The 17,489-nt window shown below is 40.7% G+C and overlaps 1 protein-coding gene across 1 annotated transcript in view; it reads right to left on the bottom strand.

Moving 5' to 3' along the window:
* Window positions 1–1,938: 1,938 nt before the first annotated feature.
* acsl3.S (acyl-CoA synthetase long chain family member 3 S homeolog) overlaps window positions 1,939–17,489 on the bottom strand; it is a 57,866-nt gene continuing 42,315 nt past the window's right edge. The window contains exons 10-15 of the mRNA XM_018265809.1: window positions 16,793–16,965; window positions 16,376–16,450; window positions 15,792–15,983; window positions 9,571–9,685; window positions 8,038–8,195; window positions 1,939–7,882 (exon numbers count right to left, since the gene is read on the bottom strand). Coding sequence (XP_018121298.1) covers window positions 7,725–7,882; window positions 8,038–8,195; window positions 9,571–9,685; window positions 15,792–15,983; window positions 16,376–16,450; window positions 16,793–16,965 — 871 coding nt within the window. The 3' untranslated portion in view covers window positions 1,939–7,724. The remainder of the gene's footprint in view (window positions 7,883–8,037; window positions 8,196–9,570; window positions 9,686–15,791; window positions 15,984–16,375; window positions 16,451–16,792; window positions 16,966–17,489) is intronic.

The following is a 17,489-nucleotide window of genomic DNA, read 5'->3' as shown; positions in this document are numbered from 1 at the left end:
TGCCCTAAGGGTTTAGTTATTTTAAGGAGAACTAAAGCTTAAAGGGGAACTATGGTGAAAATGAAAATTTAATATAAGCTTCCTCATACTGAAATAAGAAACTTTCTAAATACAATCAATTGAAAATTCAGCATTGTTTCTGAAATAATCAAGTTTATATTCAGCATATGTTTCTCTTCTGATTCATGCAGCAGTTGGGTGTCAGATGAATGATCCAATATATCTTATAGGGGGGCTTCCTTTCCTAGTATTAAAGCTCACTCAAATAACGGATTCCAGTACCAACAAAATCTAATAAACACGATGTCTGGTGATTTTAATAGAGTGAGCTCTAAAACATCTTCTATGCAAAAGCAGCCCCCCCCCCCATAAGATATATTGGATCTAACTGTCAATGAATATCTGACACCCAACTCCTGCATGAAGACGGAATAAAGAGAAACAGATGCTGAGGGTGAAGATAAAGTTGATTATTTCAGAAATGGTACAGAATATTTAATTGATTATTTTTAGAAAATGTCTTATTTCAGTATGCTGAAGCTAACATTAAATTTTAATTTTTGCGATAGGTCCCCTTTAACCAAAGAAATAGGCTAGTATTGTTGCACATTATGTTTTGTGCTTCTGTACCAGCCCGAGGCAACCACAACCCTTTAGCAGGGAAGATCTGTGTCTCCAAAGATGCCCCAGTAGCTCCCCATCTTCTTTTCTGCTGATTCACTGCACATGTTCTGTGTGACTGACACTTACTGAGCTTAGGGACAAACTCAAAATATACTGTACATACAGAAATGTCACAATATAAGGCCGATTAGTAATTAATACAGATAATTACTACAAGGCAGCACAGAAACCAGTGTAATTAGCATCAGAATTAATAATCAGCCCTGTTGTATCAGCTTATATTACAGACAAACCTCATTTTCTGCTGGATAATTAGTGACGAGCCCTAAGTTTAGCTTCTCAACAGCTGCTCAGAGCCCAATGAGCATGTGAGTGTCACAGACACTTTCCAAGATGGTGACCCCCTGTGACAAGTTTGAAGTCCTGGATCATTGCTGCTATTGACAAGCTGAAATCCCCAGTATGCCACCTGCATATTCAAGCAAGAGGATTCCCTGGAATCCTACTACTAGATGGTAAGTGTAGAAATAAGAGAACATATTGTGGTAGTGGCGTTATGCACTGCTTGCACAGGCTAGAGGTGATGACAATAAAGAGAGAGCATATATCAGCAGATTGGTACAAGAGTGAACAGGGATTGCATGTGAGAGGTGTCCGGTACACTACTAGCACATGTTAGGGAATCCAATGAGACAGAAGAGAGCCTGGTACATACAGTAGTTGATGCTGCCATTTCAGCACAAACATGAAAAGAGGGGATTCTGGGGAAAAGGTCCCTTGTTAGCTTCATTTATTTTACACAGGATACAGAGGCCAAAAAATGGTAGTGTTTGGCAAAGCTTTTTAGAATCCTTTAGAAGTACACTCCCTACTATTGACAGTATCAAAGAAAAAAATAGGGGATTACAAGGGAGAAATCTCTCTTCTGTTGTCCCTGTTTGAGGCGATGCAGAAATTAGGGATGTACCGAATCCACTTTTTTGGATTCGGCCGAACCCCCGAATCCTTCATGAAAGATTTGGCCGAATACTGAACCCAAATTTGCATATGCAAATTAGGATTCGGCTGGGCAGAAGGATTCGGCCAAATCCTGCTGAAAAAGGCAGAATCCTGAACTGAATCCTGGATTCGGTGCATCCCTAGAAGAAATAACCTGGATTTTTGGGGAAGAAAACCTAGTGAATTTGAAAAGCAGATTTCCATTTCTGATCAACATTTATTCCATGTTGTTTTCTCAATATGGGACTTTTCAAGCCTACAGTTTTATACAAATACAGTAGATGTTCCCAGGAAAAATGAGCACAGAGCAGGGAATCCATTCACAGAGTTTATTGGAAAACTTCAAACCATTTAGTTACAAATAAATAAACTTGACTTAGCAGAACCCAAAAGTGACATTTGCTTCCTTTTTTGTTTTTTTTGTTGTTTTTTTAACAGAACCCGTTGAAAACACCTTGAAAAAAAAAGACATTCCACACAAAAAGGAACAAAGAGTTGAAAGGGTAAGTTACACAGTTTACAAATATTGGGAAGCAGGTGTTCTGTTAACACAGGTTTAATACATTTCTAAAAGGTGCCCCAACTCTCATTCCTGGGCACAAAGCAGCTTGCTGCCTACACACTGGAGCAGTCACCAAAGCATTGCAGCACAATCAGAATTCCACCACTTCTACACTCAAGATTAAATGGCACTCTATGTCATTGGTTAATTTATTCAGCATTACGGTCATGGCTGAACATCAAGCTGTATATCAGCTAGGGAAGCTGCTTCACAGAAGCACGAGTGCATCACAATAATGATAGGGTAGTGCACAAAGATGAAACAATAGTGGAATGTGCATCTTACGGCTGCTAAATGGTCCAAATGTATTAGGCCATTGAGAAGACGGAAGGAGACTTGGTGGATTGTTTGGACGTTTTTATACACGAGATACATGAACTGCTGGAGCACATTAGCAAATACAACCAGGGGACAAGCATATCCACAGAGAATGCAGTTACAATTGCAAACAAAAAACAATACTCCTTTATGATAATTTCAAAGATATGAGCACAATTTTATACGTTTAGGTAGAGGCGACTGCTCATTTTTCTCTTCTGGGGCTTGACCCTGTATTCAACTCTTTGGAAAAGAGTCAATTAGGACAATAAAAAAAAGGTAAAATGAATATATATATCACTCATTAAAAACCTGGACAATTTGTGTTCTCTTACTCTCTCCTGAAGCATATTTACCGCTTCCACCTATACAGAGCAAACAGCCATCGGGATCCTATGGTAAAGCAGCAGACTCGTTTCTGCAGAAATGTCTGAATAATATTCCCATGCAGTGGGCAGACAAGACTATATAAAGGGTAACTGAGCATACAGATTGATAAAAACACATTTAAGCTGCTTACTATTGAGAGTTAATGTTGGCCATAGACGTGCCGATTTATCTTCATATGGGACGGACGATCGTTCGGTGCCATCTCCCGACCTGCCACTAACCATTCAGATCAAATAAAGTAAAAAAGAACAGATCAACCGATGTTCTGCCCCTGACAACAATCGTATGAAAGTTATGTCCGACAAAAGCTGGTGACAGTCTCCCACTGATACCGTCAGATCAGCAATACATACAGAGATATTATCGGTAACCGACCGAAATTTTCTAACCCATCTGAACGACCGATTGCCACGGTACGAAAAATGTTGGAACACTCTACACACGGCCTGAAAATCGTATGAAACGGAGATTCGTATGATCAAATCTTTGCGTCTATGGCCAGTTTAAGGCATTGTTTCTAGCTGTGGAGTGTATACAACAGCTGATTCAATGTAGCCAGGAGATCATGAATTTGAGTTTTTACGCCAAGCATGTACATTAGTAACAGCTCATGGGAACATATCCACCCCTTTAGTATGAGGAAAGCCCATACCTGTCTGTGCTGGAGACACAACAGCAAAGTTAGCATTTTCACCAGCCTCTATTGTTACAATTTTATGGAATCTTTGTACATATGTGTGATTTAGAATATAATCTGAGGGTGATGGAAGGACAGGGTTTAATTCTCCTGTATTTCTTGATCACCTTCCTAGCAGATTGTGTGTTAATAAGGAGAAACTGTTGAGTTACTATTACTGTAAACCCATGTGTTTTGGGAAAGTACAGCTACCCAGGCAGGAAAGTCACACTTTAAACAGACGTCAAAGTACAAGTGATACAGCAGCCAGCTATTTTTTGTCTACCCCCCCCCCCCCCAATATTAAGTCAGCAAATTGACTATGTAAACATGGCAGAATATGGGATATAAACCAATTACCTATTAAGGAAGAGAAATTTCCACTTGTAAATGATGGAATTTTTTTTTTTACCACTAAAATGGAGTGAATATAATCTGATGCCAAACGGTCAATAAATGGTGCCAGCATGACCTTGCCCATTTCATGCAAACCGGAGGGCTCCGTTTACTATGTGCCTAGCCAAAGGCAAGGTGCAAATGGGCAGTCATGTTCTTTGTGCATTTATAACCCTTTTGCTTTTTTTTTTTTCTTTCAGCCACAAACAAACCCAATCAGAACCGAGAAAGCACAAAATAACACAACACACCGGAGACTGCAAAGATTTAGGGCTTGGCTGATACATAGTCACCTGTGTTAAACTATAGGCTATTGTATCAGAGCACAAATACAATGCTAATAAGATACCACAGAACAACTAACACACACATTTACATATAGTACACCACTCAGTGTTCAGGGGGAAAACACCCAGAAGGCCCAAGTGGAAGCAATAACCCTGGATTCCTCTGGTCAAGATTCATTTTGTACAAAGCTGTTTTTGATCATCTACAAATCTCACCGCCTCTTGCACTGGTTTGGGTCTGATTTGATAGATATTTAAAGCAGCAGTCTGGGATTTCGAGATAGGAATTATAGTTCTGGGGTACATAAAAATAATTTTTTGGGGGTCGCTTAAATCGCACTTGTTCCATGTTTGAGGGTTTTGTCCGTATTGATGGTCCTAATATGGAGTAACATCTAGAGACAGCGTTCTTTTGGTACTGAACAGCCCACATTGCAGCAAGACGTATAGGTCAGTGACCACACATATGTCAGTAAACTTTCTGTAGAATGGAGATAATTTACAGAGTTAAGTAAAGTCCGTTCATAAAAAACAAAAGTTGAATGGAAGCCAGTAATCCTCTTTTCCAGACTCTGCTGCTTCAGGTCAACCCCAGGAAATAATGTGCAAACATCGGCAACGCTCCCATGGACGGGTTTTAACAGAAAGATACAGCCTTGTATAACCAATACAGGAGAATATGTCGCAGTAATGGGAGCTCCAAACTCAGCAACCTCCAGAGAGAGATGATGCCACATGTCATAGTCGAGCAACATAATCAGACAAAGGGGTACAGACAGGTAATTATGGTTCATTACCTCTTGCTTTAAACTCTATGACCTAGAACTGAAACCCTAACCCTAGATGGTTTGCTGTAGTTCAATATGGAAGTCCATAGGGCCATCATAAAGAAGTGGGTGCAACAAGAGGGTCTCCAAATATTTAAAAAAAATAATTTCTTCAGCATTGTAAAGCAGCACATTCACAGTAAAAAAAAAACCACTGAGAAACATAGCTAAAACCCGTGGTTCTTATCTGGTACCCGATCTCAGTGTTGGTTGTCAGTGACACAATTCTCATGCTTTCTCACCTTCATAGGTTTGCCAAGGAGAGTGCTACCAAAATAAACGTTTTTATAGATATGATATGCGCAGCAGTCCTTAATAGTGGCTGCAGATTGTAAAGGAAACACTAGCACTTGTTAATGAAAAGTCTCAAGAAGGTAATATTACAAGGCATCACTAAATTTCTATTCATTTTATTTTTTCTTTCTCCATACGAAGCTGTTATATACTGCGACTGTGGACAGGCATGCCTATATTTTGATTGGTAAATTGAGGGAAGCGAAATAGCTTTGCTGCAGAGGTAATTACTATATAATATGCAGATGATCTGAGCACTGCTCAAAAACGCAGGCGTGAAGTTGGATGCGAGGGAAGTAAGATAAGATATACAAATGTTGGATGGTGTCGCATTGTTGATCCGACGCGACACGTCTGTCGGATGTAGACGCTGCACCTGAATCCGACAGTCGTGTCGGATAAACTATGCGACACCATCCAACATTTGGATGGTGTCTCGAAGCATGCGTTTTTACGCAGCACGTCTGATCGCACAAATAACGCCTATGTAATCCTACCCTTAAAGGCTCTTAGAGGTACAATTTAAATGAGACTGGCCATACAGGGGTACATTTTTGCTGCTAATTCAGCCCCTTTAGTTCAATCAGCAGCTTATCTGCCCATATATGGGCCTACCCAACTGATAACTCGCAGAAAATGGACCAGAAATCGATTGGACAGGTTTAAAAATCCTGTTTGAGTGAGGACTGTATAAGCTAATTGATGCAGTCCTCACTCCCACAGCCTGTGTATCTCTGTCGTCTCTGAAGGTGGGCATTATCAGTGAAAGATCTGCTCGTTTGGTGACCCTGCCACACGATCTTTTGATGTGTGGCCATCTTAAGCTCAATAAAAATGCCCTCCATTTTAAGATGGCCACAAACAGTAAGTTGGATCATACTCAGATACGCTCACCAACGTTAGGGCGAAATCGGGTTAATGTAAAAGTTCGGATTACATCGAAGAGAATGGGCGCAGGACCACATCAACTAGTCGATCAATATCTGGCTGATTTTTGGCCTGTTATTGATCGGGGAGACCAGTCGGTAGCCCCCATACACTGGCAGATACTGTAAGCGAATCGATCTAATGGACCAATATCGGCTGTTTTAATCTGCCCGTGTATAGTCACCTTTACTTTGCTAGACACCTGCTAGTTGGATCAATGTGTAGAGGTCCTTGGCTGATCTAAATAGCAGCAGTGTGTAAATAGCAACTGCACCCTCCATGTAGGGGAAAGGAAGATTCATGCGGATGCAGTGGAGAAGGAGATACTTCTCACATGATTAGATGGTACTTGCTCTGTGCTTGGTTTATTTATTAACACTGAAGGTACTCCGACTGAGCAGTTACTTCAAAGAGAAAGCCATCATATTTTTCTTGGAACTTATGAATATGACCCAGATTGGGTTTCAAGCACAGTTAGGGACAAAAAAAAATAAAATAAGCAGGTCTGTGCAGTGATTCGCCAATTATTGTGGTGCAGAAGGGGCAAACAATGTCAGGAGAAGACCTTCAGATAAACAGAGCTACAGTGTGAACACAAATTCTACTTAGACTTTATAGACTTGGCAACTCCAGTGGTTGCTGGGGGTCTCTGCAACTTCTATTCCTGCCACAGACTACATTAGTACTATATTAAAAAAAAAAAACTAGAGTTAAAAAGGTTTCCCTTTCAATTCCAGTCCATGTTTGATGTTCTTTCCTTGTCAAGTCTGTATGTGAATGTCTGTATAGGGTGAATGGGCCCCTATCTTTCCCTGGGTATAATAAAAAGTTTAGGCACAGTGGGGGGCTGTTTAAAGTAGATTTACCTGAGAGAATTGCACATATTTAAGTTTGTATATCGCTGACTTAATAGAAAAATAACCTTGCAGACTGCTGCTTTAAATAGAAAATCTTTATAAAATGGCCCAGAATTGTACCTGCAAGCGACTCATTTGCCCTGTGCCTCGCAGACCGAAGTTCCAGTTTTGTTGATTCCAGCATGTAAGGCAGAAGAATGGTCAGATATTGCACAAAATTCTGTATCTGGAAAACAGTCTCTGTTCTTAGGGCAACGAAAATACAGACCACTGAGATAGCACTCCTATTTCACTAGAAACTCAGCAGAAGGCTGCAATCTGCAGAGTACCCCCAAATCTACAACTACAGACTAAAAAGTTAAATTCTAGTTTTTGTTTCATCACAAAGGTTTTCCTTTTATAATGTGGTTTGGTTTATGGTTTTGCAACAGGGAAGTTCAAGCTTTTCCATTTTTGATCTCAGGTCCTTGTAACAGACTTGCCGGATTTAGACCCAATGGCTGCAAGAGGGGCCTTCAAAGGGAGCAATAAATAAGTGGCCTTCCTGGATGGAATGGAAAGCGTACTTCATTTCCCCCCATACATCCGCTCAATGTCCTCTTGGTAGTGACTCTTCAGTTCTTTGCGCTTGAGTTTGAAGGCATCGGTCACCAGTCCGGTCTCAGGGGTCCAAGGTTCAGAAGCTAGACGGATCTTTGCAGGGACCTCAAACTTCTCTAGGGTGGCTGTCAATTATTAAAGCAGGCAATTAGTATTTTAAGAAACCTGTTCAGGGTAGGTACATTTTTAAAAGTGCATCTTATATGTAAACCATAAAAGGACTAATGTTTCCCCGTTGTGGCAACTCTAGACTGGCAGCTTTGAATCAGGGGGTACCTACCTGCTGCAGGAGACTCAGCAAGCACCTTCAGCACTTCCCTCTCCATGATAGCATTGTTGCACAGAGACTCCAAGCATCCTTGTACACCCTTCTTCTCCGCCAGCTTCAACAGCTCCTTTTGGTTTGGTACCACAAAGCCAATGACATAGGATTGGTCACTGTAACAAACACAGGCATTCAGGATTTCGGCATTTTTAATTTTGTATTTCAACAAATGGACGAACAACCTGTCTAGCCAGTACCATATTTTCTCACGTGCGTTGTCAACAGCTCACCGGTAACGGTATGACCTGCACTTGAAACTTTCTAACCTGCCAATTGGCCCCGATGAGATCTCCTAAAGCAGCACGAACTGGTCAATGGAACTAAATGTTAACAATATCCTGCCATGATGTTGACAGAAGGTTTCAGGTAGAACATGTGACTAAATGCACCATTATAAAGATAGTTTTATTTTCCGTTATTCATGAAAAGTAAGAAGGTAAATATTACAGGCAGTTCCCTAAGCCAATACAAAATTGACTAACTTTTCAGAACAGAAATAAAATGGCACAACACTACCAACGGGGTAAAGACAAAATAAGCAGACCCTGCAGCTGCAGGGGGCCCTGGTCTGCTTCCTCTGTAGAGGGGCCAACAATCTTGACCTAGACGGGAGGCCCATGCCCCCAAATTTATGACATTAAACATTACTTCACACTGCATTCTTTCAGTCACCCTGTCGTCATTTTTATGACAGCATACCCTTAATTGCAATAGCTGGTTCCAGTCATTCAAAGACTAGTCACAAATGGGAGGTTTCTAGGAATATGGAACAATGTGAAATACAAACATGTCATACAAGGTGGTTGAGATCATCCTTATTGTTTAGTAACTGGAATGTCGGGACCAGAGCCTAATGTTGGCAAAATTATCCTGTGCATGTGGTAAATACAAAGTGTCAGCTACAGTGTTTCAGCTCAGTGAGTCATTAGACTTGACTAGAATTCACTTGCCGAGTATTTGTAACAGAGAATGACATTGTACTACCTGTACATTCATTTTATACCATTCTTAGAAAAAACAGAGAACATGTCCACCTGTAACATGCTTTAGGGCAGAGACACATGCTCCGATTCGGGGAGATTAGTCGCCAAGCGATTAATCTCCCTGAACTGCCTCCCGCCACTAGAATGTAAATGCCTCACGAGGAAACTCCGGGCGACTTCGGAAAACGAAGCGCTCAGAATGCCATCCCGCTGGTGATTTAGAATCTAGCTGGCGGGAGGCAGTTCGGGAGATTAGTCGTAATGAAGAAGAGACTATTTATCGCGGGGCAACTAAATCTCCCCGAATCTGAGCGTGTGTCTCTGCCCTAAAGTAAATATAAAGGTGAACATTACAATTAGACATAATTAAAATCAGCAATTAGTGTGCTGAAGGTCTAAACAATATGTTCTGACTCATGGCATCTCCACGTAGTTCTGAGGAACATCTAGTGACTCTGGGAGGTGTAGCTGGGGAGCAGGTGTAGGGCCACAGGCTGGGACTTACCTGTTTGCATACGCACAGATGTTGTCAACAATGGTAAGGTTCTTCAGAGCGGCCTCCACTTTTCCCAGAGAAACATACTCCCCTGCTTGAAGCTTTACCAAGTCCTTCTTCCGATCTAGATAAAATGGGGATAAAAGACATCTCAACAAGTATCTCCCCAGCTCATTGCACTCAATTAACTTTCTAAAAGCGCTTTGTGTTACTGCATTTAGACGCGTTATAAATGCCACATTAACCCCTGAAGCCCCGATAATCAGCTCTAGTGAAGGGACCATTCCAACTTTATACAACACCACATGGCATTATAGACATCTTTTATAAAATTATATTTAAAAAAAAAAAAAAAAGTTTTTGGTGTTTGGTGAAGTAGTAAGCAATTTAGAGTGACCTCGTGCTCTAAAGGAGAACTAAATCCTAAAAAGTATATGGTTAGAAATAGTGTGTTTGAAACACTAGTTTCTGCACCAGCCCAGAGGTTCTGCTGCCCTATAACCATTTTTTAAAAAATAGTGGTGAGCACAACTTTCCCTTGTTTGTTATAGTTATACAGGAGCAGTGACCAGCTCCATGTTGTAGCTCCCACCCCTCCCAGCTATAGTCAGGTGATCCCACTGGTGTCTAATAAAAGGGCAGCCAAGTTTGGGAGTTTTACTTTGAAAGCAGCTAGTAAGTTGCAGGTAAAACTTAGTCCCTTTGTAAAATGTATAATGAAGCAATAGAATTCTTAATGAATCAGATAAAATTGAGCATAGGACTGGCCAGATATCGGATGACTTTGACGTAGTTGGCCAGCTTAAATATATTGCAATATATGGACAAACAATCCCTGTGTTGTTTAAAGGGTAAGGCATTTTTTAGTAGCAGTATGCACAAAATGTCTCTGTCTTAAATATATTGATAATGGGTTGAGTGCAGAGGACCTCTTGTAGTTGACTATAACCATAAAGAACCATGCCTTAATAGTCTTCCACAAAAACTGTCCTTTATTGCGTAAGACTGTGTGATCGAGGCTACTGGTGGGAAGCTAAGCTTAGTGGTTGTTGAAATGTATGAATCTGAATTAATGATTAATCATCCTTGTATCTTGAATGTATATATTGTGAGTCAGTCCCGAAGCTCAGTAACTGACAGCAGCTCCAATAATGTGCTGTGAATCAGAAAAGAAGGTAGGGGGATACTTATAAAGCCAAGATCTTCACTGCTAAAGGGATGTGGGGGCCTTGGGCTGTTACAGCGGTCTAAACTATATGGTGTAACATATCTAGACTAGGGATGCACCAAATCCAGGATTCGGCCAAGATTCCGCCATTTCAGCTGGATTCAGCCAAATCAAAGTGCCTGGCCAAAACAAGGAAGCCAAAATTTTTGTAGCAACATGCAGTTCTCTATACCCCTCATTTCCCTAATTCATCCCGTGGTCAGCTGAATGTTTCACAAAGAATTTGTGATTTGGTGCATCCCTAGTTTAGACTAAAGGGCAGATTTATTAAGTGGTTTAAAAAAGCGGCGGAATGATTTGCCACACATCACCGTGTAAAAAAAGAGGCATAAATATGGAGTCATTTTTTTTAACTGCTTTTTCACTGAGCAACCTCTGCTGGAATTTACTGAAGGAGTGTAAAATCATGGCTGCAAATCTGGTGGTCATTCACCGCTTTTTACACCGTTTTTGCCTAATTTCATTTTACAATGCATTATTAATAGGCCCATATATCTTTTTGTATTTTAGTTCTCCTTTAACACGAAAGAAATGCAAAGATTCCTCGGGTTGTATATAAATCAACCTTAGATTACAAAATCCCCCACTTAGAATCCTTACAGTCCAGAGGTGCGCTAGAGCTGTAGAGCCTCAGAAGCCAAATGATGGAGCTGTTAGTTAACAACTGTTACAGCCTACTGATTACACGCAACAGCTACAAATGCTAAAGGTGCCAGAAGAACTAAATTATAGGTGGTTTTGGACTTTTGTCTTTAGTTTAACAGGATCTACCAGAAAAAAAATTAAAGGTGTAAACAGATTACAACAAACTCTGGAGATTATACCTTCCATTAAGGGTGTCATCGTAAATACCAAATATATATTTATTTGGAGTTATAAATTCAAGCTAAAAATAAGAGAAAATGCCTTATTGAGTAACATAATCATCTTTTCTTACAGTTCCCAAATGGAAATACTCATTATGACAAAGTTCCATACAAACGACGCATTGAGCATTTTGGGACGAAATACATTTAAAGGAGCAGTATACCAGTATACTTGGTGCCTAATCTTTCAATCATGAAAAAGCTATAGTTTTTGTTATTTCTTGAGCTAAACAGGGTAATTGCAGCATCTCTATGTTTGGTCCTTGCGAGGCAGCAGGGGATTATCTGCACAATGGTGATCTAATTATTTAAAAAAAATATGCTGGGTTTTCTGTAATCAATTTATATCCATACGTTCCCCTTAATTTTTTTTGTGGCTGGCCAGCCACTAATTAAAAATGCTTTTTATCATACATATACATACAATAGCTCATACAGATTAAAAGATAAAAAAAAAAATATAACTACCTTGCAAGAACCAAACATGGAGTAGATTAAGTTTCCCTGTTTGGCTCAAGAAATGTCAATAACTGCAGCTTTTTCATGACTGGCAAGAAGCATGTTCAGCACAAAACCTATTGACTGAACTCATACTGATCAATGGAGTCACTTTAGTTAAAGAGATACTGTCATGGGGAAAAAAAAATTCAAAATGAATCAGTTAATAGAGCTGCTCCAGCAGAATTCTGCACTGAAATCCATTTCTGAAAAGAGCAAACACATTTTTTTATATTCAATTTTGAAATCTGACATGGGGCTAGACATATTGTCAATTTCCCAGCTGCCCCGAGTCATGTGACTTGTGCTCTGATAAACTTCAGTCACTCTTTACTGCTGTACTGCAAGTTAGAGTGATATCACCTCCCTCCCTTTCCCCCCCCAGCAGCCAAACAAAAGAACAATGAGAAGGTAACCAGATAGCAGCTCCCTAACACAAGATAACAGCTGGCTGGTAGATCTAAGAACAGCACTCAATAGTAAAAACCAATGTCTCACTGAGACACATTCAGTTACATTGAAAAGGAAAAACAGCAGCCTGCCAGAAAGCATTTCTCTCCTAAAGTGCAGGCACAAGTCACATGACCAGGGGCAGCTGGGAAATTGACAAAATGTCTAGCCCCATGTCAGATTTCAAAATTGAATATAAAAAAAATCTGTTTGCTCTTTTGAGAAATGGATTTCAGTGCAGAATTCTGCTGGAGTAGCACTATTAACTGATGCTTTTTGAAAAAAACATGTTTTCCGATGACAGGATCCCTTATATAGACAGTCAATAAGCAACGGAAAGAAAAATGCTTTGCATCAGCTATAATTGACTTAATGACTACAGAATATGGATATATAAATAGATGGCTTGGTATATACACAGATGTATATGTCTTATAATAACTGCCAGTATAAAAAAACCATTGGGGCATTAATGCATATTGACTTCCAGAGTCTATAGTGAGACAAACCATTATTTCATGGTACATTTCATTAGTTTTCAATAGAAATTGCTACCTTAGGCTTTGCTTTAGAACCTACCAACGACGTGCAACTGAGATTAGTTTATTGAAAGGTTATGCCTATAGTTCAGTGACCACTTGTGCAATGGAAAAGGGCACTGTTATTCTGGAACAACTCACTTTAACCATAACAGAAATGCTGGCCAACGTTTGCCATCAAAAACAGAATATTTAGTAGTTTTTTGGTGCAGCAACCTCTTTGCTGGCCAGCATCTGCCAAAAGTGGTTAGTATTGATTCCTTGCAGTGCTGGGGTCTTAGGCTGGATTCCAGGAAGGGGTTTGGGTTCTTTTCCAAGCTTGTGGGGTTTCTCAGCCTCCAAAACCATACAGGTAGGTTCATTGGCTCCTGACCACTGAGAAATGGATTGATGCAAATTAGCATTCACCCCAAGTCTTCACTGAATGCTGCTTAAGGAAGGGCCCTAGTAGAGATGTCGCGAACTGTTCGCCGGCGAACTTGTTCGCGCGAACATCGGGTGTTCGCGCTCGCCGGAAGTTCGCGAACGTCGCGCGACGTTCGCCATTTTGGGTTCGCCATTGTTGGCGCTTTTTTTTGCCCTCTCACCCCAGACCAGCAGGTACATGGCAGCCAATCAGGAAGCTCTCCCCTGGACCACTCCCCTTCCCTATAAAAACCGAAGCCCTGCAGCGTTTTTTCACTCTGCCTGTGTGTGCTGAAGAGATAGTGTAGGGAGAGAGCTGCTGCCTGTTAGTGATTTCAGGGACAGTTGAAAGTTTGCTGGCTAGTAATCGTTTTGATACTGCTCTGTTATTGGAGGGACAGAAGTCTGCAGGGGTTTGAGGGACATTTAAGCTTAGGTAGCTTTGCTGGCTAGTAATCTACCTTCTACTGCAGTGCTCTGTATGTAGCTGCAGTGGGCAGCTGTCCTGCTTCTGATCTCATCTGCTGACTGCTGCAATAACAGTAGTCCTTGTAAGGACTGCTTTTATTTATTTTTTTGTTGTTTTACTACTACTACTACTACTACTACTATAAGAGCCCAGTGCTATTAGTCTAGCAGTGTTGGGGAGTGGGACTGGTGTGCTAATCTGCTGCTCCTAGTAGTTCAGCAGCACCAACTTTAATTTTTTTTTTTAATATTCATTTTTTTTTTATTTTACTTTTTTTTATTTTACTACCGCTGTAGTAGTGTATAAGTTGACCTTTTAGGCATTATTTGCCCTGTAGGCATTATTTGCACACTGTTTTCTTCAACCCGCCATCGAGCTGTGTGACCTTGTTCACATTCTGTCTAAATATCCATAATATTACCGTCTCCAGAAAAAACACCGGAGTCACTTTTTTCAAGCAGCCATAATATATTTTACGTAATCCGTATCCACCGCTGTAGTAGTGTATACGTTGGCCTTGTAGGCATTATTTGCACACTGTTTTCTTCAACCCGCCATCGAGCTGTGTGACCTTGTTCCCATTCTGTCTAAATATCCATAATATTACCGTCTCCAGAAAAAACACCGGAGTCACTTTTTTCAAGCAGCCATAATATATTTTACGTAATGGCGAAAAATGACTATTTTCAGCATTTATATGGCATATTTTTTCTGGCAACTGTGCTTCAGTGGCTGCGTCCAAAAAAACTGGGCAAACAATGCCTACAAGGTCAACGTATGGCAGTTGTTTAAAGAGAACAGTAGATTACTAGCCAGCAAAGCTACCTAAGCTAAAATGTCCCTCAAATCCCTGCAGACTTCTGTCCCTCCAATACAGAGCAGTATCAAGCAGATTACTAGCCAGCAAGCTTACTATCATCTGTCCCTGAAATCACTAACAGCTCTCCCCCTACACTATCTCTTCCAAGCACACACAGGCAGATTTTTCAGATACATTTTTGCCCTTGATCCCCCTCTGGCATGCCACTGTCCAGGTCGTTGCACCCTTTAAACAACTTTAAAATCATTTTTCTGGCCAGAAATGTCTTTTCTAGATGTTAAAGTTCGCCTTCCCATTGAAGTCTATGGGGTTCGCGAACCGTTCGCGAACCGCTCGCATTTTTGCGCAAGTTCGCGAATATGTTCGCGAACTTTTTTTCCGACGTTCGCTACATCCCTAGGCCCTAGTCTGAGTGGTAAAAAGTGAGGACACGGGTGAATACCAATTTGTTGTCTGTTCTTGATGTTATACAGGTATATGACCATTATGCAGAATGCTGGGGGCCAGGAGTTGCTCCTGATAAGAAGTCTGTCAATGTGGCATACCATGCCTAAAGGCTACTAAAGTTCTCCTTTCCGCAACCTTCATTTTAAAATCAAAATTACAGCTTTTGAAGTTGTGCTTCTCCCTTAGGTCCTTAGGTTCCCCAGATACTGTCTTAGTCAGTGAATCACTGTACCCCCACCTCTATTAGTAAACGCTGCCCAGAGTTAGCGACTTGATGTATAGCAACAAAACAAAGCCCTTTCCTTTGGATTTCATTGGCACGTTGTTAAGCATACTGGATGTACCATGCCAGCCAATCAGATCAATGAATTGCAAATAAACCTGGCAGGGAACACTTTTGGGCTTCATGCCATGACATTGCTACTTTGCCTAAATTAACATTTTGCAGCAAAGAAGCTTCAGAGGTTAAATTAAAATGATTCTCTCCAGTTGTAGAATAAAAGCTCACCAATGATTTTTAAGCAACCGTCAGAAAGGAATTCCCCTATGTCCCCAGTGCAAAACCAGCGCTGTCCATTTTCATCCACAAAAAAGTCCTCCCGAGTCTTGACCTGGTTTTTGTAGTAGCCCATGGTAACGTTGGGCCCACCAATCAGGATCTCACCTCTTGGACATGGCCGATCTGTGTTATAGTACCCGCCTGTAATAGAGAAATAAAAGAATGGAATGTGTTCAGCAGAACGATTGTTATACAGGGGCTAGAATGTCAAATATAGTCATCAGGCAAGTAGAGCACAGTTGTGACCCAATATGTGACCAACATGCTGCTATTAAGGACAATATGGTTTATTCATCTAAAGAAAAAGACAATACAAACTATATGATTTTCCTTTAAATTGAACAGTTGCTGGCTCAGGAAGACGGGAATGTGGAAAGCATTAATATTATTTACATTAAGATAAAAACAAACCTGCAGGCGTATTTAGCAACATGTAAATAATAAATATTAGTAACACAATATAACAAGCTATAATTAAGATCTTGGTCACAATTCAGGGGACAAATTTGCAGGAATTTGTGTTAAGTACTTACCTTCTTCCCAGTTCTTTAGCTTTATCTCACAACAGACCAATGGTGCTCCTACCCTGCCAGTGCTGTAGTCCCACACTGAAAAACATGCACCAGATAAAATAGTATTTGATGCTTAGGTGAAGTGCAAATTAAAGCCAACATTTATTTGCATTTATGATAAGTTGATATGGTTGAAGTGTATAATAACAAACCAAGGAGACTATGGGCTTCCCACAAATTATGGCAACACTTACCAGGTCCGGACTGAGAATTAAAATAGGCCCTGGCATTTCAGGTACACAGAGGCCCAATAAGCCCACACAGAGGCCCAAACAGCCCCCACCAGCCCACTAAATACTGACTTTCTATTGCACCTTATAGCAGCCCCTCTGGCATTTGCCAGAACCCACAGATTGCCAGTCCGGGCCTGACACTTACCTTCTGTGATGGTGCCAGCTCCGCAGGTCTCGGTCAGGCCATATCCTTGTCCCACTGGGCAACAGAAACAAATGTTCATGAAACGTTGGGTGGCTGCAGAAAGTGGGGCTCCACCAGACAGCAGAACTCTCAACTTCCCTCCTAGCAGCTTCCTCACTTTCCAAAACACGACCCTTTTAAAGTTAAGGAAACAACATAGTTTAATCTGTCTCTTCATGTCTTTTACAATAGTGTCAAATTCACCCCTCCATCCAAAAAAAAAAACAATAATTATTCAAAATAATGTAAAGGATCAATAAAATAAGCTAGTTATGGCATTGCTGATAATGCTTTAGCTTAAAAAAAAAATCCCTGGAAAAATATTAAACCCAACTTAACGTATGAGGCCTGGGTTAACAGCACAGTAAGTAATTAGACTGTATCTGTTGATCTGTTTCCCAGATCATTTGAGATTAGAACTGATGCCTCACTCTCAGCTTTCAAGCATAAATAAGGAAATGTATGTCAAGGCATCAGATGATGCAAAGGCCAGTATGAGAAGACTTTCCCTAGAACACTTGACCAAATATTATTTTTCTGTCCCAAACAGACCATGGAGAGGCAGCTGTGATGTTTATGGGATTCTTGGAAGTTACCGTGGCAGGAAATCTGTGCACACTAGTTGCTCCCTATGTGAAAGGCTGACTTGGGTCAAATG

Source organism: Xenopus laevis, chromosome 5S (genome assembly GCF_017654675.1).
Source record: "Xenopus laevis strain J_2021 chromosome 5S, Xenopus_laevis_v10.1, whole genome shotgun sequence".
Classification (NCBI taxonomy): domain Eukaryota; kingdom Metazoa; phylum Chordata; class Amphibia; order Anura; family Pipidae; genus Xenopus; species Xenopus laevis.
This window is presented reverse-complemented; position numbering and strand designations above follow the sequence as displayed.